Source organism: Dipodomys ordii, unplaced genomic scaffold (assembly GCF_000151885.1).
Source record: "Dipodomys ordii isolate 6190 unplaced genomic scaffold, Dord_2.0 Scaffold39, whole genome shotgun sequence".
Taxonomy (NCBI): domain Eukaryota; kingdom Metazoa; phylum Chordata; class Mammalia; order Rodentia; family Heteromyidae; genus Dipodomys; species Dipodomys ordii.
This window is the reverse complement of record NW_012267255.1, coordinates 6,637,628-6,664,806: the sequence shown is the minus strand read 5'-3', so window position 1 is coordinate 6,664,806 and position 27,179 is coordinate 6,637,628. Positions and strand designations below refer to the sequence as shown.

General features: G+C 38.4%; 1 protein-coding gene across 2 annotated transcripts in view; it reads left to right on the top strand.

Moving 5' to 3' along the window:
- Lpar3 (lysophosphatidic acid receptor 3) overlaps positions 1-20,447 on the top strand; it is a 66,413-nt gene extending 45,966 nt beyond the window's left edge. For both annotated transcript variants that reach the window (XM_013018193.1, XM_013018192.1), the window contains one exon: positions 18,666-20,447. In XM_013018193.1, the coding sequence (XP_012873647.1) occupies positions 18,666-18,994 (329 nt within the window). In that variant the 3' untranslated portion in view covers positions 18,995-20,447. The remainder of the gene's footprint in view (positions 1-18,665) is intronic.
- Positions 20,448-27,179: the final 6,732 nt, after the last annotated feature.

Below are 27,179 nucleotides of genomic sequence, written 5' to 3'. Positions count from 1 at the left end.
TGTCTGTGTCTATGTGTCTATGCCAGTATTGGAGCTTGAACTCAGGGTCTGGGTGCTGTCCCTTAGCTTTTGTTGCTTAAAGATGGTTCTCTAACACCTGAGCCACAGATCCATTTCTGGCTTTTTGCCGACTAGTTGGAGATAAGAGTTGCATAGATTTTCCTACCTGGCTTCCAACCATGGTCCTAGGATCTCAGACTCCTGAGTAGCTAGGATTACAGAAATGAGCCACCTGTGCCTGACTTCTCCCATTTTATTTTTTGCTTGTTTGTGGGTTTTTTTTTTTTTTTTGCTTTTTAACATTTTGTTCCAACTGCTGGTATGGCAGCCCTCCTTTTCAGTGGCAATGGGACTTGATCTTATTTGAACTAGGTACAAACGTTGAATACTGTAATTGCCTGAGTACATATCATTTGCATAAAGCAAGACAGTCTTGCAAAAGATCTGCAAAATGTCTGTTCTTTCTAGAGTAATTAGAGTTGCCAAGCAAATAACATGATTCATAAAGCCTTGGTTCAGTCAAAACAGATGCATAAAATGGAGATTGCTGTGAAATTGAGATTCCAGGTTATAGGCATGGCACTTCTGCGCTTTTTGTTATCCATTCTTATGGAAATTTATTTTTTGCTCACATAGGAAGCTCAAGTTCAGACAGTACATGCATCTGCTGTGATAGCTAGGTGGAAGAAACTTATAATTCTAAGTGTTGATTTAGCAGTAAAGCCACTCTTGTTCATTTACCTTGTTATTTGCCTTAGCTCCTACCTGATTATTCATGGGATGAATGCTGCTGTTCAACCCTCTGTTAGTATTCGAAGGTCTTCTTGCATTTGGGCATGTATCATTAAACCATTCATTTATTCATTCATTTGGTCATTCAGTCATAAATTAATATAGATGAAGTGCTTGCTCTAAGTTAGTCATTGTGCTAAAACTCAGGGACATGAAAGTAAATCGGCAATATATTCCATAGGATCTCATTGTCCTAGAAGATATAATCACACACACACACACACTTGCAGCAGTGCTAGTTCCGTAATAGACATGTGTTGCTCGATATGTCTCAACATGCTCTTTCTGCCACTCGGGCCTTTTTACTCATCTCATTTGAACAACTGAATAAATTCGTTTTTACAAAGTCACTGCCCCTCTGAGATTTTGTAGAAAACAACGGTAGGTTTCTGCAAGTCAGGTAGTGCTGGTTTCTTAGTATTTTTTCCAGCTTTTCTTACGTTTGATTCTGCTCATTTTTAAAGCTAGAGAGCAGGATCAACCCAAGAATGGATGGCCTTGTGTGAGAAGTCAGTTAGCTCCTGTAACCACAGCAACCGGTGGGTATCCTTTTGAGACCAATAGAACATATAGGGTAGCTGAAGCATGGGTAGCTTAGTAGAGGTTAAGTCAACACTGGTTAAAATTTCCCAGAGGCAATAAACCCAACAGCTTGACTCTATAGAGACCAAGCTGTTAAAGCACCACACTGTATGACCCTCTGACAACTGTGTTTCCAAATATCAGACTATAATAGTCCTTTCTTGGAAGAGTCATAAGAGCTCAGCGTCTTGATCAAGATGGTGATGACTTCCCAAAGCCAGGTGCCACACAGAAGGACCTTCTATACGACCTCTCTCAGACCTCACCAGCCCTGGAGGGGTATTTGTTGTCTGTTTTACAGATGAGGAGATAAGGTTTAGAGGATATTATCCAAATTTATCTATTTTCTTTTTTGGGGGGTCCGGTCATGGAGTCTGAACTCTGGGCCTGGGTGCTGCCCCTCAGCTCTTCAGCTCAAGGCTAGCGCTCTACCACTTGAGCTACAGCTCCACTTCTGGCTTTTTCTGCTTATGTGGTGCTGAGGAATCAAACCCAGGGCCTCATGCATGCAAGACAAGCACTCTACCACTGAGCCACCTTCTCAGCCCCCTAAATTTACTGATAAAATCCTCCAGTATGTCTGTGCCCACAGGTAAAAATACCAAATTAGTCATTATACACAATAAAACACAGTTTGAGAAATATAAAAAAATAGTATATTGAGAGAAGACGTTCGAATGGTTTTCCCATGGAGGAAGGGGACCCTAGCGGACAGAAGATGAGATTTTTACTATTTGGCTATCAAAATGTCATTAGCTCCACAGTGTGAGATGGTATCCTAGGGTCCCTTTGTCAAAGTATTAGAGATCCTTCACACTTGCAGTTATCTTTCTCTGTGTTCCTCTTTACTTGCCTGGTATTTCTATTTGTAGAAGTTTACAAGTTGAGTTACTAATCAGATGCAATTCCTAGTAAAATAAACTAATACTAATAAGTCAAGAACTAGTAAAAGTAACTTTTTCAACAGTGGTTTCAAGCTATGATGTAATATAGTTTAAATGTATTTAGTGTACTCAGAGTGGCTGTAGTCTCAGCCCTCAGGAGGCTGGAAGAGAGTGTTTCTGCCAGGAGGATCAGTTGAGGTCAGGAGTTTGAGGCTGGCCTGGGCAATATAGCAAGACTCCATCTCAAAAAAAAAAAAAAAGTGTTCGAATTACCCCAGTATGGATGAACAGGGACTGCAAGAAGAGCCTCAGGCTTTTCCAGGTTGTAACACTTGGTGTTGAGGGGAAGAGCCCTGGTGTCTCCGGTTACTAAGATAATGGAGGCTGTAGTTAATTTGGGTGAAATGTGCCCTGGAAGTTGTTCTTCCCATTTGTCATCATGACAGTACCACACACGATACCTATTCTTGAAGGTATTTGCTGTATCTGTGTGTGGTATGTGTTTGTCCAAAAGATTGGGGGGGGGCAACTTACAAATATTCTTCCTACCAGAAAATTCTATTCCTCTATTTCCTTCATGACTCCATCATGTCTCTCTTTATAATTCTTCCATTTCCCCAGCCTGCAGTTTCTCCTGTCTGTGCTGGCCTCATTTGTCTACTCCACTGATTTGACATGTGTTATTTACTACCTTATGACAGTTATGTATATGCTCAGTTTGCCCAACTAGAGGGCAAATTCTTGGAAGGCAAGAATAGTATCTTTTACTATCTTGACTTCCCACTATTTATTACAGAGATTAATCAGTGTCTTTATGATTAGGGGAAGAAATAAAAATACTTTTAGCATTTATATCTATGTTGGGATGAGGTGTTGTCTATGATTGGCAGTATAGATTGAAACAATCTGTATTATATCTTCTGTAGGAACCCTGGATGGTTCCAAAGAACAATGCTCCTAGCATAAGCAACCTTTGAATTTAACATTGTTATATGCCTCTCTGGCCAATGAAGCAATGGAAATTAGAAATGATGTCTTAATACAGAAACAATGTCTTAATACGAAACAGGCGGGCTGGGAAGGTGGCTCAGTGGTAGAGCGCTTGCCTTGCATGCCAGAGGCCCTGGGTTCGATTCCTCAGCACCACATAAGCAAAAAGAAAAAAGCCGGAAGTGGCGCTGTGGCTCAAGTGGTAGAGCACTAGCCTTGAGCTGAAGAGCTGAGGGACAGCGCCCATGCCCAGAGTTCAGGCCCCATGACCAGACCAAAAAACAAACAAACAAACAAACGAAACAGGCTTCCCACTCAAGGACCTGGAGTTCTCAGTCTATCTCTAGTAGAGTGATTTACCAATACTATATTTTGTTACCTCTAAATTTCATAAGTTAATTACTTTATATTCTTTCACATGCTCTCACCTCTGCCTAGGTGCTTTCTATATACTTAAGATACAAATTGATCAAGGAACATTGTACTTTGGAGAGGCACAGAGGAATGAAGAGAAGAAAAGGGGAGACTGCAGTCACAAACTCAATGAATGTTCTACTAAATTAAGAAAAGTGAGGGAAGGGATGGGTTGGAAGGGATGAGTGAACATCTCGAAAGGAGTGACATTGATCAAGATGCATTGTATGCATCAACTGCTTTGTCGAATGGCAACTCCTTTGTACAACTACTTAAAGATAATTAAAAAAATAATACATTGCAGTCATAGTTTTGATATGTGCAATTAAAATCCTTTTGTATAACTACTTAAAGATAATAACATAATTGAAAATTAAAGACTAAAATTTAAAAATACACTAATTCTCCCATAGTCTTTCTATCAAACTTTAAACATTTGCTGTGAAAAACTGTGAGAAGGTTCCCAAGGAATGTTAACCTGCATCGTTGGTTCATTAATATAAGTCATCAAGCAGATTGTGCCTTGTCAAAGTTTTTTTTTTCCTTGAGAAGGAGTTTGATAGTAATTTTTTCACAGGGTTCTGTAGGTACCAGGCTATTCATTATTACCAAATTACATTTCATTATCACATAAGCCTCCAGAGGGTATCAGAGTTGAAGGTCTTTTCTTCCCAGCAGAAGGTTTCCATTTTCTCAGGGGGATAAAAGCAGTTATGGTTATCAGACTTTTGGATTGGCAGATTAAGAGATAAAAGATCTGAGTTTGTATAAAATCTAGCACTTTGCGTATTTGCCTAAGCATACTCATGGAGTCAGAATCAGCAGAGGGGAAATGATTGGCACTATACCCATAGGGGAATTAAGTTGGCAACGTCTCCATTTTCCAGCAGGGGTGATAGTAATAAGCCAACCAACCTATAAACAAAATAAAAATTGCAGATGACATAAGCAAATCATACTGAATAGTACCTGAGAGAATGATTAGGTTAAGTGCTACTTTATGTGACAAAAAAGAAAAAAAGGCTTCTCCAGTGAGGCAGTTTGGATCTAAACTATGAAAAGTCAGGAACTGATTGAGAAATTGATCTGTGTCTATTTTATTTACACGTATCATGAGTAATTATCACTATTGTTGGCTCTAGATAGGGGCTCAACCTTTTTCTTTGGATGGCAATGTCATACCCAGAATCTGAACAATGAAATCAAGGTTATTGTTTAAGTCTGAGGAGTTACCTACTTAGATGGGGTTGCTATCACAAATAGGATACCATCTCAATTCCTAAGGAAAAAGAAAAGTGAATATATGAAAGCAAGCGAAAAGAATAGTCTGTGTGAGGGGTGGGGGCAGGCATTTGAACAGCTAAGCAGTTGACAAACAAGGAAATTAAGAAAACAAGTCTATATTTGCACCTCTGGCCTTCCTGCTTTAAAAAAAAATCTGTCATCACTGCCATTTTCTTGGGATGGAACAGTGTGCACTTACTAGGATTGCTTTGTCGGTGACAAAATAAATGTTAATGAATCTTTAGATAACAAAGATGCTGTTACATTACCTTTCTTTGAAACAAATTCTAATTTCCCCCAAATCAGATATGATCAGACTTGAGCATAATAAAAGGAAGGTACTTAATAGAATTTGAATGGTCCTTTGAACCATACCCTGCTTAGTTAAAACTATAAAGGTTTGCCGTTTTGTTCTTGCTGTTAACTGTTGACAGAAAGCATGAAAGAGCAAAATGAGCTATTAGAGAAGTTGGTTACTTGAGAATTAGCAGAGTGTACTCACAACAGTCTTACCTCAGCATGTGTCCAGTGCTTGCCTAGATACTTTCACTCTGTGAGCTTGGAAGACAAGAAAAAAAGAAATTAAGAGAAAAAGAAGTGAATGTGTTCTCTTTTGCTCAGCGCCAGTATTTAGTGTCCAACTTGGGAGCAGAGCTAGAAACTATTTTTTGGGGGGAAGGGGAAGGGGAACAGAAGATACAGAACTAATTTTTGTTTTGTTTGGACTTAATTTTGAGTAGTAATAATGGTGGAGGGGTCACTTCATTTCATGAGAGACAATGAAATCCTAAAATGAGCCCATCTAGAAATGATTTGTGTTTTCCTGGTATCCCTGACCATCTTCTGGCACTTGTACTCAGAGTGGAGAAGGGCCTTGCAACACCAATAGTGATCCTGCTTCATCCCTTAGAGCTCGGCTGGCTTTATTTAATTGCAATGCTTAGCAAATGTAGTCGCTTACATTCTAAGTCCACAACCTTAAAAACTACAAAGCAGAGCTTGTGCAAGGTCAGCACATGAAAGAGAAAGGATGATTCTACTTAGAAGGATTTTTTTTTTTTTCAGTTTCTGCTGTCTGGAAGATGGTTTGATGCAGATCTTCATTCTCTGAGATTAGATTAGTTCTCCTTCCTTTTACTGGTACCTAGCCCCTGGCCCCCTACAGAGTGTTTTATTTTCCTGTCACTCTTACATTTTTTAAGCATGTATTAATTACACCAAGGGATTTCAACATAGTATCTCAGATGTGTATTTTTATCAGAATAACCAACCTATTGCTTTATCTTTTCCCATCCCACCCCAACCCTCTATTGATCTACAGCTTTCATAGTTGATTTTTTTCTGATAAACATTTTATAAGAAATGACAAACAGGAACTTGTAAGTTCAGCCCCACCTTGCTCCCTCCCAGGATCACATGTATTGACTTGCCCTTCTGTCATGTGATGACATAGCACAAAGGCCTCCAGATCCTGGCGCCATGCTTCATTATCAAGCTCCAAGTGAACTTCTATGGCTTGTAATTTAGCAGTAGGTATTGTACAATAGTAGCAGAAGATGCTCTAAGACAGCGTGTGTATAATGTGTGAGCATGCAATATCAGTCAAAGCACAAATTAATTGTCTAAGAAGCCCAGCAAACGAAGTAACCACCACGATCTAAGTACTCGGAATTAACATTTTTCTGCATGTCTTTTGTGCTGTGTACTCTCCACTAACTATCTTATTAAATGCTCATAAAACTCCTGTTGGGTCATGTCATCATGTTTATTCTATTGCTAAGGAAAATAAGATATTTTTTTCTTTGTTGTTGTTTCTGCTTGCTTTTCCTTTTATTTGTTTATTTAACTATCTTTAGGAATGTAAGGGGGCACAGAAATGGTGGGACAAAGAGTGAACAAAATGCAGCAGTGATACTGACTAGATTCTATATTGAAAATGAACTATAGGGGGCTGGGAAGGTGGCTCAGTGGTAGACTGCTTGCCTTGCATGCCTGAGGCCCTGCGTTCGAGTCCTCAGCACCACATAAACAGAAAGAAAAAAGCCGGAAGTGGTGCTGTGGCTCAAGTGGTAGAGTGCTAACCTTGAGCTGAAGAGCTGAGGTACAGCGCCCAGGCCCAGAGTTCAGGCCCCATGACGGGACCAAAAAAAAAAAAATGAACTATAGAACTTATGGGTGGGGACAGGAGGGAAAAACTAGGAGACAGTGTGGGAAGGGGTGACATTGTCTAAAACAAAATATATTCTATCTGACTTGTGTAACTGTACATCATCTAAAAAATTACAACAAAAAAAATTTAAAAAAGAAAGAAAATGGAGGTCCAAGAAGGTAACTGAATTGGCCTTGATCAGAAACTAGCCTTTGAACTCACAGCCTACCTTAGAATCCAACATCTTGGTTTGACAATATCACGGGAATAGTAATGGGTTTTTCTCTGAAGGGAGAATTCTATTTGATTGCTTGGACCATTGTTCTGCAGAGGATATAAGGTTATTTCTGAGCACAGAAGCAAGTAGTGCTATGGCTAATAGCAGTGGCCATAAGTATGCAATGAGAAGTAGTTTCTGTAGTTGCTCTATGTTTGACAGCATTGTTCCTGCTCTTTACCTCACCATAGTTATTCCAGGTTCACCTCTTGATAAGGAGAACATTGTTTCTACCCTTCCTCTGGTTCCCGAGTATCTGTAATGCAAATTATGACGTGCTGACAGCACAAGATTTCTAGCTAAGGTGCAACAGAAAACTTAATTCAAACAAGTAACTCCAGTGGGAAGAATCTCAGATCCTTGTGCAGACTACTTGACAGCTGTTGGACTTTCAGATTTACCAAACAAGGGCTACTTACGAAGGCACACAGCTGACTCCATACTTGTCCAGAGATGCCAGAGAGCCCTGGATAGAATAGTCAGTGAGGTTCTGAGGTACGACACATAGGATGCTTAAAGTGGAATCTGGAGGTGGAGATGGTGTTTTCTAATTTATACAGTTTATGGTTTCCAGCTGGTGCTCAGATTTAAACACTACAATTAAGTCTAGGCTGTGGTTCTAGCTAGTATGGTTCTGCTTGAAATTTTATTCTATAAACCCTTTGGCATCAAGCTTTTCAATTTTCCAAAGTTGGCTACAAAGTTAAAACAAGTGTCTAAAAACAGGTTGTTAGAATCAAAAGATCTAACAATGGTAACTGTAGTGTTAAATGAATCATTTGTGGAAAATTTAACTGTTCAGCATCTGTTTGGAGTCTCGTATTCTGCAATAAAAATAAAGTCAAAGCGACTAAAAGTATATGTTTTCATTCCTTCCATTTTTGTGCCAATCCATTTTCTCAGTATTTGACTTCTAAATTGCTGTGAGTGAATGGAATTGGACTTGAATGCAGGCCATATCTGAAGTGTTATTTTTGAGTCAGTGAACATGTTCTTTAACCTTATGAGAGTATTTCATATGAATATTCTGTTAATATATGGCTTATACGTGTAGTGCATCTAACCCAAAATAGCTATTTGCCTTTAATTTTTTACTTTTTCAAGTAAGAAGAGAGCATCCATAGAATGAGGCCCACAACCTGATTTTTATGTAAAGCTATAATTTTCTATTTTAGTAAATCAGACAGCTCTGTGGCTTGCTAGGTTAGCATTATTGCTTATGCATTGCAGTCGTTTGCTAGACTAAAAAAAAAAAAGAATAACAGAGTGAAAAGATTTAAAATATATCCTGTTTGATGAAATTAGTAGTCCATGTGCCAAAATGAGACTATTTTGTCACTGTTTTTGTCATCATGGATGTTTAGTGTGGCGCTTACATGTCAAGATTTTTTTGGTAATTGTATGTGTGAATTTTTAAACAGATGAAAATATGGCTACAGGCTACTATATGGTGTATAAAAGAATGAATCTCAAAGATCAGGTTTCATACAACTTGGCTCCAATCTTTTGTACTTTCTGTTTGTCACCAAAACCCCAGGAATATACATTCTAGTGAAGGTACTTTATTGAAATGGAGCATTGTCCTCCCTTCTGATTTACTACAGTAGGGTGAGGTATTAGCCTAGCTGTTCTACAAGCTTCCAAATTAGAGTAGGGGAGGGGGAATTATAGATGATTTAAACATAATATTGATGTAGAGACTTTGAAAGACCTTTTATTTCAGTTGTCACTAATATTTTCTTTGCAATTGTTTCTTTTTTTGGGGGGGGTCCAGTTGTGGGGCCTGAATTCTGGGCCTGGGGGCTGTCCCTCAGCTCTTCAGCTCAAGGCTAGCACTCTACCACTTGAGCCTCAGTGCCACTTCCGGCTTTTTTCTTTTTGTTTATATGGTGCTGAGGAATCGAACCCAGGGCCTCAGGCATGCAAGGCAAGCGCTCTACTACTGAGCCATCTTCCCAGCCCTGCAATTGTTTCTTTAAAGCATTAAATTTACTTTAATTTTATTTTTCTAATTAGCTTAAATTGTAGTAATTAAAACATCATCTCAGGACTATAATTGAATATTCTAGTATATGATTCATTATTAACATTGAACTCATATTATTGAGTGTGTGAAAGAGAGACAGAGAGAGAGAATGGAAGAGAGAGGACTGGGGCTTGAACTTTGCTTTTTTTTTTTTTTTTGCTCAAGACTAGTGCTCTACTATTTGAGCCACAGCTCTGCTTTTGGCTTTTGGTAAATTGGAGATAAGAGTCTCATGGACTTCCCTACCCAGCCTGGCTTGGAACAATGATCCTCAGATCTCAGCCTCCAGCGTAGCTAGGAGTATAGGCATGAGCCTCTGGCACCAGGTATATTGTTGAATTTTGAGTATGTGGCCCTGAAACTAGTTTATTTGATTCCTAAAGGGAACCTCATTTATACCTTAATTAGACTATTAGTACATCCCTTAAACAGGTACTGAAAGGAGATAAAACACAGCTAAAAGAAAAAATAACTAGAAGTGATCAATATAAATGACCTGCCACTTGGCAATAGGAGGAAATTGGACTTCTTATCCAACTTCATCATCATGAACACATTCACTTTTAGTAATTAGCTCAAGGCGGGTGATTGCTTAGTCAATATTTGTTTCTAGAGGTATATATAGCTTCACTTGCCATCTACTGCTAATGACTCCCAAGTCAGTGTTTCTGAGAGTCCTGAGCGCATTCTGGTTGCTTTCTAGACATGGAAGAGCCACAAATACTCTTTAAGAGCCCACTGCTTAAAACTGAAACACTGTCTTCTGCTCCTAAAACAGGTTCTGTCTCCCCTGCTTGCTAGTCACAACCACATGCTACTCAAATCATCTCGGTTTATTTTTCCTCTCTCTCACTTGCTAAATCCAAGTCTTCAGTTCCTTCCTCCTTTCTCCCCCTCAAACCTATCTAAACCTCTGTCTTTTCAGTTTCTGGTCAATCTCACCTGGACTTTAGCCAGGCCTCAGATACATCTCTCTGCCTCAGCCATTGTTTCTCAGATTTCACCCAGAAACATTTCCAGGGAGCTGGTTAAAACTAGAGATGCCCAGATCACACTCTGTCAGCTTCTCTTTGGCAGCAATCTGAAGGGTAGCAGACATCCCAGGTGATGGGGATGGAAGTGGGAACAGACTTGGAATTTTACTTGCCTCCTCTTGGTCCTCAACATATGGATACAGCTTTGCCCTAAAATGTAAGATTTTGAATCACACCACAGATTCTAAGTTTGCAAAGAACTACCATGCTATAGCAGATGTCTACCTACTTCTTAAAATCAGTAGCCAAGAGGGCCACAGTGTGCTTATGGGTGTGTATTGATGAGGAGGGCTGTGGAAGCCAAAGATGGGAATGAATGACTTTATCAACAACTTTCTCCCCCACCCCCCATTATCAACACTACCAGTTCTTCCTTTAATCAAAGAAGTCTTTCTTCCTTTTGAAATTTAAAGGGAAAGTTCCTTTGGGAAAAGTATGACTCTATAAAAAGAAATGATTTGAAAGGAAGATGGCAGCCTCTGGGATGGAGACATGGGTTCTGATACAATATTTCATGTTAACACAAGACTTACTTTACCACAAGGCTTATTTCCTCCACAGGCAGGCACATTGACAGAGTAAGCTTGTCACAACGCTACCACAGCCTTGTACCTTCACTGTGATCATCCCCACACCACAGGACCAAAGTAGTCCTCAAGATTCCAGAAGAGACCTCCTCCTAAAGGAGCTGGTTGAGACTACACCAAAACAAAACATTGACCACTTACTTATTGTGGCTTAAGCATCCAGAGATGATCATCACTTCCATGGTGCTTAGACAACCCCCCCAAAAGAAGTAAGCCCGTTTTTGAAGAAGTTCCACTTGCTGCTTTGGTGATTCACGTGTCAGCTAGGTTCAGAAGTGGAATGCCATCCATTCCAAAGCATCATGTATTCTTTCCACCGCTCTTCCCAGCCGGGCGCTGGTGGCTCACGCCCGTAATCCTAGCTACTCAGGAGGTGGAGATCTGAGGATCACGGTTCAAAGCCAGCCTGGGCAGGAAAGTCCAAGAGATACTTACATCCAATAAACCACTCAGAAAACAGGAAGTGGCTCTGTGGCTCAAGTGGTAGAGCACTAGCCTCGAGCTGAAGAGCTCAGGGACAGTGCCCAGGCCCAGAATTCAAGCCCCATGACCAATAAAAACAAAAACAAAAACAACTTGCTCTTCCTTTTCATTACAACTATTTCTCCACAGTCTAATATATTTGCATATATTGTACAAAATAATAGGCTTGGTTATGACATTTTCATACCTGTATATAATGTACTTAGGTCATATTTATTTACCCAACTACCCTTTCTTCTTCAATCCTCCCCTCCTACTGGCCCCTTTCTCTTACAAAATACTTCCTCTTCAACTTTTGTGTCTTTTTAAACAGTCTAGATTCTGCATGTGAAAGAAAACATGTGGTATTTGCCTTTTTGAGCCTGGCTTATATCAGTTAACATGATCTCATTTGATCTATTTTCTCACATCATGATGTTGTGACCGTGTTTTCTTTATCCATTTGTTCCTGCATGGCACATAGTTTGAATCCACAAGTTGGCTATTGTGAATAGTGCTGAATAAACATGAGTGCACAGGTTAAAATAGGACTGAAAAGCACCGATGTATAGAAGTACATTTTGAACTTCTAAAAACTGTGATGCACAATAAAAAATAGTATACATTCTGAATGTCAGCTTTCATGAAATATGCCATTAGTGAATTTGGTGTCGTCTTGTGTTTCCATGTTTATAAAACTGCTGGTTGCAACCAACTAAATTGATTTTATAGCCCACTGAGTTGCTACTAAGTCTGAAAAACTTTTGATCTAACATTTCTCCTTGGGGCTTTTTTATGAACCATGGAAAATAGAAATATTTTCTTAATTCTCTCAAGGATAGGACATCATTCATACCATTCTCATGCTTTGGGGAAAGTTAACTTATTACATACTGTGAATTCCAGGGCATTCAGGCTTAATTTTCTGGATGAATTCCTTAAAAAGGGCGTACTGTGTCTAATCTGTACAATAAATTTAAGCTTCTAAGTACTAAGCATAAGGTTCTTCCGGATTTGGTTCATGTTCACCTTTTAGACTTCATCTTACTTCCTCAATCACCTACCTGGCTTCAAACCATCTAATGATTTGGAATTCCCCAATGCGTCTTGCTGTTTTTCACCTATGCACACTCGCTGCTGATGCTTCAGCATTCAGCTCTACGAGGATCACTCCAACCAAATTCAACTGAGGGTCACTTCAATCAAGCTTTACTTTGACAGTTGTGAGTCATCAAGATCAATTTGCATCACTGCTAGCCCCTGAAGGGCAGGACTCTCCACTGTCCACATCACCAGGGCTGCAGCTTATATAGGACCTAGCCCAGTGTTTGTCTTTAGTAAACGTCAGTTACATTCACCTGACTCACCTCCTTTGTTGCTGAGTATGGGGCCCTGTACGTAGTTCTAAGAATATTAACAGGTCTATTGGTCCTGGAAGACAGGACCTGATGTTTTTAAAAGAAACTCTACCTCTTGGGCTAGGGCTAAGCTCAAGTGGTAAAATGCCTGCTTTCCAAGCATGAGACCCTGAGATTAAACCCCAGTACCAAGAAGGAAGGAGGAGGAAGAAAAGGGGGAGGGAAAGAAAGAAGTAATACCTCCAGTATTACAAAAGACAAAAGAACTTGCATGGGGGAAGAATTGGGCCTACGTTCAAATTATGACTTTTCTGTTTACTGACTTCTTGACCTAAAGCAAACGATTGAGCCATTTTAAACGTCAAGTTCATATGTTTGACCAGGATAGTAATAAGAAAAGCAATCTTGTAGAGCCGTGGGTTTTTAATGGAAAGTGCACATAAAAACATGAGAATTCTTCCTGGCCCAAGGTTCTCAGGAAAAGATAGTGTGAAATTAAGCAGGTCATATGTGCAGTGCTACTTGAATGTTTCAAGCAGGAAATGCCAGAGGAGTTGAGACAAGGGAACAATCACAACGTGAGAAAGATGGAAGAAGTTTAGTGGAGGAGAAACAATATGAGCAAGCTTAGAAAGAAAAATAGACCTTAGAGTAAAAGATGGAAGGCACTCTGGCAGGGTGAAAGAAAGAGCTGATGGAGCCCTGGGGCAGACTATGTGTGCTTTGCCTCTAGACCACTTTCACAGCTAGCTCTTGTTCACTGATTTATGCATGTGTGCCCAAACATTTTTCCAAATGCAAGTTGAAGATATTGATCCCTAGGGATACTTGTTTTCTTGTTTCAAAGAATTCTGTCTCTTCTTTCTTTTCCATGGTTTGTTTTTTGCTAAGTCTATATGGAACCTCAATTTTACTGTTAGAGTCAACTTGATTAAACTGTACTGGGTCAGCATAGAAATATGGTTTATCTCTTCACTGGCCATGCATTATGATCACCCAGGGAATCTTCTAGTACTCTGCATTTCCAGAGACGCTGATCCTGAGCTGATGCCAGAGGAGAATCTGCATTATTAAACAGCTCCCTTGGCAATTCAGTTGGCAAGCTAACTTGGAGAGCCACCAACAGAGAACATGTCTTGATCAGTTTTTAGCCATACCTTCTTAACAATTGTGTGTCTGGGAAGCAAGTCAAATGTACTTGAATTTGATGGGGAGTTGAAACTCATAGTTTTCTAGAACTTAGCAATTTTATACTTGGAATAGAGTTCAGAAGATACTCAACCTATCTTTCTTTCCTTTAGCAAAAGATAACTTCCCTTTGTGAATCTTAGGATGGTCCAAGTGAAAGAAATACCTTGGTGAAAGCTGTCAGTCAATAGAGGAATTGAATTGTGGGGAAAGAGAAATAGTCTCTGAGGAGGACGACGGGGAGTGGGGGGTTGTGGGGGGTTAACTAATGTAAGGGGTTGGGCTAATCAGAAGGATGAAAATAGTCAAAACAGATTGCTTGCAACTATGAGACTAGAACAATAAAACCCTTTGAAACTGTTTTGGGGAAGGTAAGAATGGGTAAAGGAGAATGATAAAAGGGGTGAGATTGATTGAAATATATTGTAAGTGTATGGAAATATATAACTGATATAAACTAACAATTTATTAGTTAAAGACAAAAAGAAATACTCTGGTCAAGGAGGGTTCTTTGCCAGCTGTAAAACACATTCCTCTTAAATTTCTCCATTTACTTGAAGTCTTAAATCTAAATTCTACCACTTGATACTTCTTCATTTGTTCCATGTGGCCTTTGCGAATGGCTCAGGATAGGTGTTCCATTCTTTGTGCAACTGCCTTTCAGGCAATATGTTAATTGGCACATTATGGAGAATAGAAAAACAATTTTAGAGGTTGTTTAGAGTGACTAGGTCACCTGACTAATCCTGTCAAGTTAATACATCCTGTCTTTCCTTAGTCTTTTCTTCTTCATGAGAAACATATATCATTTCTTCTACTAGTTTCCAGATAGGCTGTATGAACCCTTTCCAATTTGTTAATGCTCAATTTTTTTTCTTGGTGATTTCAGCTTGCCATGACTTCTTTGAACCTTGCTGGTTCCCAGCAGTAATAGTCTGAACATGGAGGCAAAATATACAAAAAACATTCCTTTTCATTCCTCCTTCTAGACTGGTAGAGGATAAACTGATTTCACACACACACACACACACACACACACACACACACACACGCACACACACCTTGTAATTATTAGTACAGATTACCCTTTGTATGTTTCTGATTTCTCCCACTTCTCTCTGAAATTTCCAAGATTATAATCCCCAAGGCCAGAACCATTCCTGACATATTATCTTTTTCTAACTCTTTCAGGCTTCCTAACTAGCTACTGGTACATAGTAAAATATTCTACTGAACTGGTAGACAGACTGCCTCCCTTCTAAGATATGTTTGGATTAAGAACTTGGCTTCCAGGTGGAGGAGTCTTGGTGGTTATGTTTCCCAGGGTAACTGCTGAGGTGTATGATAGTCAGCTCAAAGCATTGTTCTCTGAGACTCTGTTCTCTGCTAAACAGCAGTCTAGGGGGTTTGAGATGTTCTGTCAAAGAAGATTTGCTTTCGTTGTTTGGTGAACAAGCCAAAGAAAGACTTAGTTGTGATATATGTGATGTCTATAGACAGATATGAGACACTACAAAAGGAACTTTAAAGTCCAGAAGTAATCCTCTTTTCACTCATTTTAATTTCACTCATTTTGGACCACCATTGAGCAGCTTAGCATGTAGGCAGAGTGCACAGGCCATGACTGGATGCCCAAGTTGGTATCTTGGCTTTGTCAGGGTGATAAAGTGTGCAGGATATGTGTTTAACATGTTCTTTGAAGAAAATTAGAACTTCATGGTCCCCAGTGGCTGTCTTCTAAAGAGATAATCATATCATAAATTCTATGTTAAGCCTCTTCTTGCCTTTTCTCATTGTTTTACCACATATGGGTATAATATTAGGTGGATTTAAATTACTTAAAATATATATCACAGTTTTTGTTTGATTTTTGTTATTTTTAAAATATATATTACAGTTTTTGTTTGATTTTTGTTATTGTAATATCTGGATTTATTTCCAACATCTTACTTTGTTCTTCCTATTTTTCAATGATTCACTTTTTCTTTACTTCTTTATTTTCTTTTGAGACTTTTTTCCTTTCTTTTAATTCTACTTGTCACCTTCTATTGGTTTGAAGTTATAAATTTTGGTGTATATTTAACAAATATTAATAAATTACTTTTCTTTCTATTAATACAAGGACCTTGGAATACTTCTAGTGGGATTTCTTTGTAATTATACAATTTTTATAGAAGTTATCAAAGTTTTTTATTTTTCTTTTTTAAGTCTGGCTTGTATAGTTTTCTCTTGACAATATAATGACTCTCTTCAGAGCATAACAGAGAGAATAAAAGTTCCACCTCTATGAGAAATACATATCATTGGTGCTAGTTGGGGCCTCAAAGAATGTCTAAAAATTGTTATTTTTCAAAGTTTTGATCAAGGCCAACAATAGGAAATATACTTTGTTTCATAACGAATGCACATATAAATGATATAAAATCAAAATCAAACTAATGAAACAAATTCTTTAGCCCTTTGTAATGTGCAATGAGCTATTCTATCCTCATTTATTCTTTTGTTTAAAAAAAGGAAATGAAATAACAACAGCTCCACTATGTTTATGAATCCACTAAATTTATTGCATATCTGCTAAGGCATTATGACCTGAAGTTTAAGAAGTCCAAATCTAGCCTAAAGTCATCAATTGAGGACCAAACCCTAGGCCACAACATGGCTGTCCCAGAGTTGTACAGTAAGTAAACACAATCCCAACCTCTGCTTTCCAGTTCCCTACCACATGTTAACACAAAAACAGGGCAGCATGGTGAAAACAAATAGAGCTGTAACTACCAAGTAGAGAATTAAAGTTCTCTACTAGCTCCTAGACATTGAATTTTGAAGAAACAAAAATATCTCCTGATTCCAATGTCTGTTAGAGCCAACAGGATATTGGGTTCTCTTTCCCATTGCCTTTGATCCTCATATCCACACATCCATCCTCTATAGTCAGGCTTATTATCCGGACTTTATATAGGAAGTGAAAGGAGACTCAGAGAAGTGATGTCATTTGCTTAGTTTGGTATTCCTAAGAAGCGGGGTATGCTCATGTGACCAATGCTCATGGTGCCTCCCAAGCTTACACTGCTTTCTCATTCTTTACTTGTCTTGCTTGGTATTATGTCTCTGAGAAGGATAAAGCAGAAAGAACAATATTATCCAGGAATAACTCTCATCAGAATTATAGTTTTATAGGTTTGTTTATTCTGTTTCTTATGTTAGCTTTTAGTGCTCCAAGAATATGATCTTCACCTACTCCCATGCACATTGCAAGCTTGAGATGAATATGTTTTGAATGGATAAGCAAGTCCACTCTAAGGACACTGAAATTAAAGCAACCACATCACATTAAGGCTGTGCATCACGTAGTGACCAAGAACCCAGCCTATGAAGAAAGACTGTCTGTATTCAAAATTAAATGTTCCTTTAAAGCTTTTTGATCAGCCAGGTACTAGAGACTCATGTCTGTAATCCTAGCTACTCAGGAGGCTAAGATCTGAGGATTGCATTTTGTAGCCAATCTGGGCAGGAAAGTCCATGAGACTCTTATTTCCAATTAACCACTTCCCCCCAAACCCAGATTGGAACTGTGGCTCAAGTTGTAAAGCACTAAACCTTGAGCAAAAATGCTCAGAATCATTGCCCAGGCCTTGAGTTCCAGCTCCAAGAGCAGCTCAGAAAAAAGAAAGGCTATTTGGTCAAGTGTCTCCATTTTCTGGGGTTATAATAATTATTGCTGATCTCACAGTATTGTCAAGGAAAGTATTTACATCAATGTCTGACTCATAGCACAGAAGAAAGGTTAGCTATTACTGGTATCTGAGATTATAATAACGAAATAGCAGAATATCGAACTTACATCTCATATTTTACAAGAAAAACATCAGGAAGCTTCTAAGGTAAGCGTAATCCAATGGCTAGAAACAACTGTTCATGTTCCATTGCAGTCCAGGAAGCACATTTCTAATGATTTCACCATGAAAGATTTATTTGTGACAAAAAAATCTATCTCTAGAGCAGGTGATTAAGCAAATGGCCTGTGAATATGTCTAAAAGATATAGTGCTTACTGAGCATCAATATGAATTTATGAAGGATGAAATTTTTGAACAAGTGACTTAGCCACAATCGTTACCTGTCTCCGATAGCTGTCTCATTACCTGTCTCAAATCAATACTTGTGCAGGGCTATTTGAGGTCTGAATTAATCATTCTAGATTTTAAAGGAAGCATTTAGAAAGTCTGATGTAGAGAACCAAAGAGTGTAAACTGGGAGTAGGTGAGTCCTGGAGTCAGAGAAGTTTCTGAGTACATTACCTTGGAGAGGGACCTTCGTTTCCTCATCTGTCAAAGGTGGGTAATGACTGAAGCAGCCTTGTGGTTTGGAAAACTGCCAGAGATTGCATCGTGTTTCATAAGCAGGAGATAAATGCAAGCTCTTAATGGGTAAATAGATAAGCCAGTGAGTGGAACATGGCAGGAAGTCAAGGAGATCCTCAGCTGTTTGCTTCTCACAAGCCTGCGTCTCAAACACTCTGATAGATAGAAACTTGCTTTTCAGCCCACAAAACAAATCCTTTGGCTCCTTGATACCTCTGACTCAGGTGGGGAAGGAACACCTGATTAAGCACCTGTTGCCTCCTCTTGTCTTCCTCCAGGTGCATTCGTGGTGTGCTGGACCCCAGGTCTGGTAGTTTTGCTCCTGGATGGCCTGAACTGCACGCAGTGTGGCGTGCAGCATGTGAAACGCTGGTTCCTGCTGCTGGCGCTGCTCAACTCAGTCATGAACCCCATCATTTACTCCTACAAGGATGAGGATATGTACAGCACCATGAAGAAAATGATCTGTTGCTTCACTCAGGAGAACAGCACAGAAAGACGCCCCTCTCGTATCCCTTCCACCGTCCTCAGCAGGAGTGACACAGGCAGCCAGTATATGGAAGATAGTATTAGCCAAGCCACCATCTGCAATACAAACAGCTCCTAAGCTGTAGATACCTCTCCCATTGCCTACCCAGGCATCCCCTGGGGAAAGAGCTGTTAAAAATCATTACCTATCTCTACCAAATGCCCATGTACAGTGTTATTTGAGATCGGAATGAATCACTGCTAGGTTTTACAGTTTTGTTGTTGTTTTACAAGTTTAAAAGCCTGGGCAGTGAAGAGAAGATAGTACATTCAGTGAAAATGCAGAGAAAGATGGAGACAATACAGTGAATGGATTGCTGCTCAGTTTCCTACAAACTTCTCAGAGCATCACCAGCCAGCTGGGTACGCCAGGCTCTGCTGCCATCTTGTAGCGATTTGTTTTTTGTGTTTCAAAAGATGTCAAAGGTCGTAAGCCAAACTGAATAATAAATGATGCTACTTGAGCCACTTTATGTAGCTGCTAGGAAAACCTATGTAGTTTTTTTCTTCACACATCTAAAAGATTCAGAAATATTTCAGCAGTAGTATTCTTCTACTGAATAATTACTAAGTATTTTTTTCCTCATGAAAACCATGGCAAGTAGCTAGGTATTCAGTAGGAATCTAAGAATAACAAATTACTAAGGATTCCATAATAAACCTGATTTTTCTAGGGAGCATTTTGAGAAAGCATGTTTACTTAAAAATAATAACAAAAATAATGGAGACTTAGAACCTCATTTGATGACATGATCTTCTTAAACAGGTGTGTATGTGTATAAGCACATCTACTTAGATTCGAACTTTGCAATTCAAGACTCCAAGGATAGAGATGGTGAGATAGATCACTGCCATCCAAACTCTCCAGTCTAGAACAAAAGCTATAGAAATGACCTGGTGTGAGCTACATAAAAATGAAAAAAAAGCTAAAGAAATATTGTTTTAAGCAGACATTTTAATAGCAAAATAGAATGTATTGATAAGCAGGGTGAATTCTTTCTATATAAGATCAAATATGAGTGCTTAATTTCATCTAGCTCCACACCACTGGTAGCTTGTTGGCTTTTTTATGTGGAAATATTTCACATCTCAAGGTTTGCCCAAGGTTCTCAATGTATTTCATACTTGTCTTGTGGATTGAATTTTGAACTAGGTCATTTGAATTTTTCTCCTTCAAAGACCTAGATAAGCAACTTGAAAGGCAAATGAGTAAGAAATGAAAAATAGTATTTCATGGACATAGGCTACTGACTGAAGTTTTTATGTAAAACATTTAGCATATATTCTGATTTCAAATAATAACTTCAAGGCAGTTAATATTTATGTAGTCTGCTAACGAAGTTTACACATTTTTTGCTATTGTAATATAACATTCATGTGCAAGAACTACTTGTAATAAAAGAATTTCTGAAGTCATGCTTTTAGATATAATAGCCTAAAATAGAGTATTATGATTTGAAGGTGTAGAGTTCACATGCTGTTAGTGTGTCTACCTGAAGCTTATATCAAATCAATCTATAAAATAAAATTTAAAAAAGATCTGTTCTCATTGAGGTGCTTTATTGCTTTGTGTATCTTCTAAGTAAAAATACAGTTTGGGGTAACCATGGCACATATTTCTATTGCAAAAGAAAAATCAGATTTTCTGTGAAGTACATACTCTTTCGTTATTTATGTAAGCACTTTGAATCTACAGCTGGCCAAAGGGTGGAGAATTGAAATTGAATTCCAGTCCCTGAATAGCTGCTAAGGGATCTTTAAAGGTTTTATTTTGAGGAAAGAACCATTTTTAATACCCTGCAGCAGGGTGTTGTATTCAGAATGGTGCCTGGAGGGGATCCAAAGTGTGGAAATGCAGGGGGAAAATATATAGCTTTTGTTTTTATGTGCACACATATCTCAGTAATGTGCAAGAGTAGAGAAGTCATGTATATTTGGAAATATAAAGGCCGAGTGATCACAGAGCTCACTGAGTCCACTCAGCAAACCCAGCCCTTAGCAGGAAAACAATGTGAAGAAAGGATATTCCTCTGTAAATTCTAAGAGCCCAAGCTCATCTGCAAATCATTAAAATGGTGATACTGGGGCTGGGATGTAGCTCAGTGGCAAAGTGTTTGCCTAGCAAGTGCAACATACTGGGTTCCCCCTAGTACCAAAAACAGAAAAGATAAAAGAAAAATACAGTTTAAAAAACATGATGATTCAAAAAGATGGTGATGCTAAACAATTCACCTTGGCCTTTGATGCTAACTTAGCAAGGACTGCTCTCCCTGGGCAAACAAGAGTTCATCTTAGATTTTCAGCAGATGAGCCCAGCAATGATGGCTTATGTCTGTAATTCTAGTTACTCAGGAGGCTGAGATCTGAGGATTGCAATTCAAAGCCAGCCTGGACAAGAAAGGCCCTGAGACTCATCTCCAACTAACCACCTAAAAACCCAAAGTGGAGTTGTGGCTCAAAGTGGTAGAGTACTAGCTTTGAGCATAAAAGCTCAAGGACAGTACCCACCCCTGAGTTCAAGCTCTAGGACTGACAAAACACAAAGATATTCTGCAATTGTTCAAGGAGATCTGCTCAGTCTGCATTGGTGAGAGAAGTCAAATCTTTCCTGAAGACTGCCTTCTTGGACAGGGGTAATTTTTTGGAAATTATTGAAATTTCTTGCTCATTTAGTTTTTCCGTTGAGTAGTAGACTTAGATCACTTTGTGGTTTTTAGAAACCCTGAGCATGGATATGATTATGGAACTACACTGCTTATAGCTGCGTAATTTCAAATAAAAGCAGTACTAAATCAGAAGATAAATGTAAACCTCCAACCAAGTTCTGATTTTCCTCACAGCCAGAATTTTAAGGATTGTTTTTAAAAATATTAAAAGCCAAAGTGTATGTATTTCAGTATCCTGAATTCCTGGAATTCTGAGCACATGCTTAGCCCATGCTAAAATGCCCCTGGAACCAAAGACCCAACCAAATTGGTAGCAAGAGCATCACATGGATTAGTGGATGTGATTCCATTTCTGTGCCCCTCTCCTTACCCTCCCAAAGACAGATAAACAAACAAAGCCAAAAGAAAACAAAAATAAAGCCACAAAGCCAGCTGCTATACTTTTTGGAAGTATTGTATATCAAGAGCAATAAAAAGATAATATTTAACATAGCAATACCACTTTTGGAACTGTATGTTAAGGAGGAAATTAAAAACAAGGAAAATTATATGCATGATAGCATTCATTTTTTTGGCCCTCATTGAAATTGGTTGAAGAGGCATAATGAAGGTAAGCCCTGTGCAGAATCCATGAAGGTGACTCAGTGACAAGCTCAGTACCAGTGAGAACCTGGAGTAAAAATAACTTCAGTATCACCCTTCATGATGACACCTCTCCCTATGTACAGATCTGACTGCTAGGAAACTTACCGTAAAATTATGCCTCTTTTGTGGGTCACTAAATGTGGTGTTCAGTTGGAAACCCCCAGGACTCCTTTCAATTTTACATGTCACTTTTCAAGCCTAAGATAAAAGTCACTTAAAGACTGGTAGAACTTTAAGTAAAGGAAGCTGTGTTTTGTGTGATAAATACTCTCCTGAACACATGAAATAATTTTGAATACTCATAAGTTCAGACCAGTTTTCATGATGAAATAATTATTAGGTGGGATGCTATGACTGTGGATTTTTTTAATTTACTATTATATTTTGTTTTTACATGATTTCCTTCAGTGTCTTATAGAATGTGCTGTTTCTGAAATGAACAGATGGTAGACTACTGATCGCAGTTGTTAGGACAGAGTGTTTTTAACATTTATATCTGATGAGCCAAAGGCTTAGAGTGCAAACAATCACACAAAGGTCAGGCACTCACACGTGGAAGTTACAGCTCATCAATTAAAAGTGAAGATCCCACTATGTACCATATAATACAGTGGCTCTGTGTGACCAGGGAGCCCCACCGGCAGTTCCCTGGGCCAGTCAGTTTTGGAATCTACAACGGATAGCAGTATTTTTAGACCTGCAATGTTATAAATCTTTGCGACTATTTCGACTTCATGTAATTCAAATTTCCATAAAACATATCTGTAGTATATTTGCTACTGACATCAGAGGAGAGGTTTTCTGCCACAAGCCCAAATTAAATCCTTGTGTTAGAAAATAGTACTCCAAAGTGGGGAAAAGGGAATAAGAGCAAAAGTGAGGGCAAATTTGATCCAAGTAGATCATATGCATGTATTGAAATATAACAAAATTGCTTTATACGATTAATTATGCTGATGAAAAGAAGAAAAAAGAAAACAAAGCAAAGGTGTCTTCAAGGCACTTTTTACTTGTTTTGTTAAGACTTTGCTATTGTCTGTGCTAATGGATATGTCTGTCCCCAGCATGCCTGGAACATGTAGAGCTGTAAAGTTCATTACTCGTTTAAATATACATGACCACCCGGTTTCTGTTCTGTCCCCCTAAATGTCTATGAGACTCTAAATATGATTGCTACTCTCCTAAATGAGAGGCTTAAATAATAAGAATTTTTTTACAACTCCAAAATTCTGTTTCTGTGCCTCACCTCTCAGATGTTCAAGATGTGGGGTCTTCTAGAGTGAGTCCTAAGTTTTTTAATTCATTATATTGTGCTTCATGTGTAGGAATTTCAAAGAAAATGAGACCTGTTTTCATTTTGCTGCACTGATTATCAAATACTCTTGCATATAAGAATCACCTAAGGATCCCATCTAAAATAATCTAAAATTTATTTTAGGCACATACGAAATATAAATCTATCATGAATACAGGAGCAGAAGGATTTCTAAAGGAAAACTGACTTTCTAACCCATGCAGAGAATTTGGCAGACTCCATGATCTGCTCCAGTCTGCCAAAAGTGAAGTAAATGGAAATGTGTGAGCTGTTGTTCACCCCATCAAGGAAAATAGAAAACCACACATTTATTTCACATTTAATTTAACAAATGTTTTCTGAGGACTTCTTAGGAGTTAGGAGGCCCTTCCTCAAAGGAACTGACAACACTATGCATCAATACCCAAATAAATCAGAGAGAATAAAGTGAAAAGGAGCTGAAATTATTAGGGGTGGACATGGACATATATGAACATATTGTGGTATGTTGTGTAAATATTATTGGTGATACTGTTGAGGTATTTTGGACTTGGCCTCTGTTGTGTGTGTATGTGTGTATGTGTGTGTGTGTGTGTGCGCGAGCGCGCACATGCGCATGTGTGCACATGGCACATGCGCATGTGTGCACATGCACGTGTACAAAACTACTACTGGGTCTTGAACTCAGAGTCTGGGCACTATTTCTTAGCTTTTTCACTCAAGGCTGGTGCTTTACCACTGGAGCCACATCTCCACTTCTGGCTTTTTGGTGATTATTGAAGAAAAGAGTTTCATGGACTTTCCTGCCTGGGCTGGCTTTGAACCATGATTCTTAAATCTCAGCTTCCTGAGTAGCTACAATTACTGATGTGAGCCATTGGCCCAAGGCTGTAATATATTCTTGATACAGAATTCTCTAAGACCTGGAGAAAGAAAAAGAAATCAGATATATAGGCTACTTATTTGGGTTAAAAATATTTTGCAATTTATGGTTAGGAGATTTGATGATGATAATCTGACTTTTTATTGAGGTGAATGCCTGACCACAGGAACTGGGGCGTATCAGTCAGTTCTCAGTAAGAAAAACAAATCATTATAGACATTTGAAGCAGAAGGTATAAAGTGGGTAATTAAATGCTTAGAAATCAAGTGGAAAAGCTAGAGAACCAAAAAGAAGGGAAGCCCATAATTAAGCCTCAGATTTACAGTTAAGTTTTAGGGAATTATTGCTGCCAGATTGGGAACTTCTGGAAACTTCTTCCTTTAGAAGTAGGAGATTTGTGGAAGAATATCCAGAAACCATTGTAATATTTTTTTCTTTATTGTTATTATAAAGAGGGGTTATAATTACACAAATCAGGTAATCAGTACATTTCTTTTTTATTAATATATTTTTTATTGTAAAGATACTGTACAGAGGGATTACAGTTACATGAGTAAGCTTATGAGTACATTTCCTATCGAGCACTGTACATCTGGTTTGGACAATATCACTGTAATATCTTAATCTCAACTTTGCTGCTAAAGGAAGAACATAGTCTCTGCTTTCCTCTGCCCCTTCTACCTCTCACAATTGTCTGTTGCTGGCAGAATCTAAGGGATATTTACTGGCTTTGTATTCTTGGAAATATTGAGGAGAGCATGTGGAGAAGGATAAGCAATGGAACTTACTGCCAAAAGACAAGCCAACACAAAGTTAAAAAAAAGGAAGGGTCAGGGGACTTTCTGGCTTCTAGAACTTCCCTTTTTTGAAGATACCACTACTGTTAGGGTTTTTTTCATTTCTTTTTCTTTTCTTCCTTTTTTCTTTTGACTGAAGGAAGAAAATAATACAACTAATTCTACAGAATAGAATGATGATTCTCTAAAAACAAAATGTTAATGCATGAAATATGTAAATTTCTGAAGAGTAAAGACGAAAACAGAACATAAGTGTAGTTCACTTATTATTAGCTTTTCTTTATCCACATCGATATATAGAAGTTCAGTTTATACTGGGGTCATAGTTGATATACAACCATGGCAAATATGGCATAATCCTTCCTTTGTATCTCTAGATAGAATAGACTCAGACATATTTGTAACAAATGAGTAGAGTAGGTATAAAATCCAGACATTAATTAATTAATTAAAAGTAAGACTTTAGAGTTCCTATGATCTTCAAAGATGCAATGGACCAAAATGGGCGATGAGGGAGAAGTAATAGATCTAATTTGGGGATTTGGGGAAAAGTAACATCACAGCTTCTTCTTTTATAAAAATTAGCCAGCCTGATTAATACATCTAATGAAGAAGTTGTGATATTGGGACTATCTCAGTTTTGTTTTGTTTTTTTGGTTGGTCGTGGGGCTTGAACTCTCAGCCTGGGTACTGTCCCTCAGATCTTCAGCCCAAGGAGAGATCTCTACCGCTTGAGCCACAGCACCACTTCCGGTTTTCTAGTGGTTTATTGGAGATAAGAGTCTCATGGAGTTTCCTGCCCAGGCGGGCTTTGAACCAGGATCCTCAGATCTCAGCTTCCTGAGTAGCTGGGATTACAGGCATGAGCCACTGGCGCCCAGCTCTATCTCAGTTTTATTCACAAGGAAAATGGTGACCACAGATTGAATGAGTATTTGAGATACATAGTGACTAAATCAAGAGTCAAATTTAACTAAGTTCTCCTTTAAATCTTTATTTTAAAATTATTAGTTTCCTAATAACTATACATAACTTCAAATTACAAAAAGCTAATGTTTATTACTAATATAAGCTATTATATTATAATTTAGATAATTCTAATAATAAATATATAATAGCATAGTAATATAATGTTTAGGGATTAAGAAGATTGACTTTAGAAAGTAATTCAGTTTCTTAGTGTATAAGCCTAACAAATGATTCCAAACTAAGAAAAAGATTTGCCCAGAGCAGATATTAAATATATAATTTATAGCAACTATAAACATTTAGACAATCTATTCAGTCATGAAATAAATGTAAAATTTTATAGTCAAGCTCATGAACTCTAGGAACACCTTAGTTCTTTTATATTATAAGCAGGCAACTTTGATCAAATTCCTCTGTACTTTGATTTCTTTATAAAATGATTTGTTGATGATGAAATAAATTGCATGTATTTAGAGCAGTCTTGGGCACTGTGAATGAATAGTTATTGATGGAATGCTACTTAGCTTAAATTTACAAGTATGAATTATCTAATAATATCAAAAGATATGTATAATGTAGAATTTGCAGATGGGGTGAATATGGTATGCAGAGATGACATCTCTGAGTTGTCATCTTCTCTTAAGACATAATCCCTGGGGCTGGGAAGGTGGCTCAGTGGTAGAGTGTTTGCCTTGCATGCATGAAGCCCTGGGTTCCATTCCTCAGCACCACATAAGCAGAAAAATCTGGAAGTGGTGCTGTAGCTCAAGTAGGAGAGTGCTAGCCTTGAGCTGAAGAGCTGAGGGACAGCGCCCAGGTCCAGAATTCAAGCCTCATCACACTCACTCACACACACACACACACACACACACACACACTCACAAAATCCCACCCTCTGGTGGCTGACAACCAAGGTGGAGTGGGCCTCCAGGGCTTTTCGGCAATATTCAAGTCCAGGGCTTTACATTTGCTTGGTAGGCACTATCCCAATTGAGTTTCACCTCCACCCC